Source organism: Hippocampus comes, unplaced genomic scaffold (assembly GCF_001891065.2).
Source record: "Hippocampus comes isolate QL1 unplaced genomic scaffold, H_comes_QL1_v1.1 scaffold124, whole genome shotgun sequence".
Classification (NCBI taxonomy): Eukaryota; Metazoa; Chordata; class Actinopteri; order Syngnathiformes; family Syngnathidae; genus Hippocampus; species Hippocampus comes.
The window spans coordinates 2,221,503-2,224,142 of NW_017805075.1; the positions used below are offsets into that span (position 1 = coordinate 2,221,503).

The 2,640-nt window shown below is 46.1% G+C and overlaps 1 protein-coding gene across 3 annotated transcripts in view; it reads right to left on the reverse strand.

The window, feature by feature from the left end:
* aurkaip1 (aurora kinase A interacting protein 1) overlaps nt 1-2,395 on the reverse strand; it is a 4,345-nt gene extending 1,950 nt beyond the window's left edge. The window contains exons 1-3 of one of the 3 annotated variants that reach the window (XM_019865178.1): nt 2,297-2,395; nt 1,776-1,883; nt 568-1,025 (exon numbers count right to left, since the gene is read on the reverse strand). In XM_019865178.1, coding sequence (XP_019720737.1) covers nt 568-1,025; nt 1,776-1,830 — 513 coding nt within the window. In that variant the 5' untranslated portion in view covers nt 1,831-1,883; nt 2,297-2,395. Of the gene's footprint in view, nt 1-567; nt 1,026-1,775; nt 1,884-2,171 lie in introns of all 3 variants that reach the window. The other 2 variants (XM_019865180.1, XM_019865179.1) reach the window with 2 other exon arrangements.
* Nucleotides 2,396-2,640: the final 245 nt, after the last annotated feature.

Consider the following 2,640-nt stretch of genomic DNA (forward strand, 5'->3'; position numbering starts at 1 on the left):
TCTCTCTCTCTCTCTCTCTCTCTCTCTCGCTCTCTCTCTCCCCCCCCCCTCCCTCTTTTTTAATGTAATGTTATGGAAGTTCTCTTGTAACCTTCTGCTGACTGATCCGTACCTTTGAACAGTAAGATCCCTCTGATGCTGTGGAAGCACACTGAAGCGACCAGAAAAAATGCTAGGACATCCCAGCTTGATATGATGTTAGTTATAAGCCCTTTAAATGGTAGCAGTTGGGTGCTGACAACATTTTTACATGAGTTTCAATGTGACTGGTTTATTCTGAACGCTGCCACATCCCCACTTATGACAGTGAGTGAACACTTGACAACATTAATTCAGGCGACTTTTCCTTTCCCTCTCAAAAAGGATTTAAAAAACTGAATGTTAGTGCTGTAAAAAGATCTGAAAACATTTACTCTGGTCTCATTTTTTATGTTACAAAAACCTGCATTCAAAGAGGGGTGTGTAGACTTTTAACAACCACTGTGAGGATGCAACAGGGGGATCAGCAAACACAACATGAAGCAACGTCTATTCTGATCTGATCAGAGAGTGAAGGTGACAACATACCTGTTTCCTCCTGCCCCTGCTCTCCTGCACTCGTCTCCTCAGGAATTTTGTCCGTTTTAACAGCTTCTTGTATTTGTGCCGGTTCATTTTGCGTCGTCGGATCTCCAGCACATTTTTGCAACTTAGGGGCGTTGTCGTGCGGTCGCCATCTTCAACAACAGGTAGACAAACAGGCGGCAGCACCTTCTCTTCCGGCAGCTCCCCCCGCTCATGTTGCAGCGGAGCCGACCCCGGCAGTGGAGGAAGAGAGTAGCGCAGCGAGAGCCACGTTTCCAGAGGACTGACTGACAGTTTACGGGGCACGAGTGCATCGTCAAGCTCCGGCTCCAGTTGCACCCACCGAGGTGGATAACGGTTGTCGGCTGCTGTGGAGTAGCGTCGTGGCTTTGCATTGAGTGACCAGATGGATGCAGCAACTGCTGGCTGCGCACGTCCACTTACAATGTCTCCATGGCAACCTAGTCATGAGGAAAGCACACCACACATCATGGACACATCCGAATACAGTCACACCCCCATACAGGTCTGCTGTGAATAGTGAAGATCTGCAAGGAATTGACACCCCGACTAAACGCGTTGCTAGCTGCAAGCAATTGCCCTCACGTGACATCTTTTCCGTTGACACTTTACACATTCAAATGATGACATTAAAGACAAAAGCAAAAACCCTGATACCCCTGTTTTCCGAATTCCTCTACCTTGGTCAAAGCACATGCAAGTTTGTTGACTAGTGGGTTAATGAGAACTTTTGCCACCACAAAGTACAACTAAGATCATGACGAAGTGGGGAATTGCGACATGCCCTGCCATGAAAATCCAAAATCCTTGAATTCACACTCCACCCGAAAGAAATCTGTCGTGTTCCCTACAGATGCCACAAGATGGAGGCAAAACACGACTTTTCTATTACCCTGATTAGTTGATCGCAAGTTTCCCTTTACATTACTCTTACAAATTAATTGCCTCTGAAAAATGCACAGGAAGTGCACATGCTCGTCTCTCGGTGGAGATGCGTTACATTAACATACCTGACACAAATCCTACTTCGACAGGGCTTAGTCAGCAACTTGGGCGATATAGAAAGGGCGCAAAAACTCTGACTCGCAGAGTTTTTCATTGGGGATACGTCGGTGCACATACAAATGTGAATATGCAGGGGTTTGCAGTGCACCGCATGACATCGAAAAAAAAAACGTGCTCATACTTACGAGTTGCCCTGTGAACAACACGCAGACGAGGTAGGAATTTTGACGCAAACATCATTGGAGGGTATGAACAGGTCAAGTCGTCAGGAACAAGGCTGCCATGTCGTTGTCCTGTGAAGGGTACATCATTTAGGGTAGGCCGTCAAGCAAACGCGCAACAATCCACTACATCCAAGCAAATTCCTGACGTCCTGTAGCGTCACTAAAACCAACAACAACCAACACGGTATGACAGTTAAGACATCTGAAGCAAGATGTTGATGGAGGGAGGGGACGAGCCTGCTTTTATGTCGTTAAGTAAACCGATGGACATCGAAGTACAGGTTGAGTTTCCCGGAATTGTTGGTAATGCTAACCCCAATGTAACCTCCGAATAGACGATATATTGCAAAAACTCACAATAAATTATACGGGATCCATCCATCAGACGCGCAGTAGAATGTTGGTAGTGTCGCGGTTAGCCATGAAAGGTTTGACTTGGGCTAAAATGATCAATGACCGACCTCAATGTGAGACTGACTTACTTGCACGCGTCTTCCGTTCGGCGTTACACAGAATGTTCACCCTTCCGCTTTGCACCACCTCTTCAAAGTTAAAGTTCCGCCCAGCAGCGCTCACCAACCCTTGCGAAATTCACCTTTTCAAAAATGTAAACGAAATGTTTGCTGTTTGAGCGCTAAGGAACGTCCGTTGGACTCTGGCCAGTTTACAGTAGACTCGAAATCAAGATGAAGCTTTTAAATCAATCTTTGAAAACAGGTTCCGGGTTTCAAATCACAGATAGGTTTGCAAGGAAAAGGTAGCTGTTCAAAATTAGGGTTTCAAGACAGGATCGGGAGTTTCAAGTAAGGTTTCACACAGTGTTTGG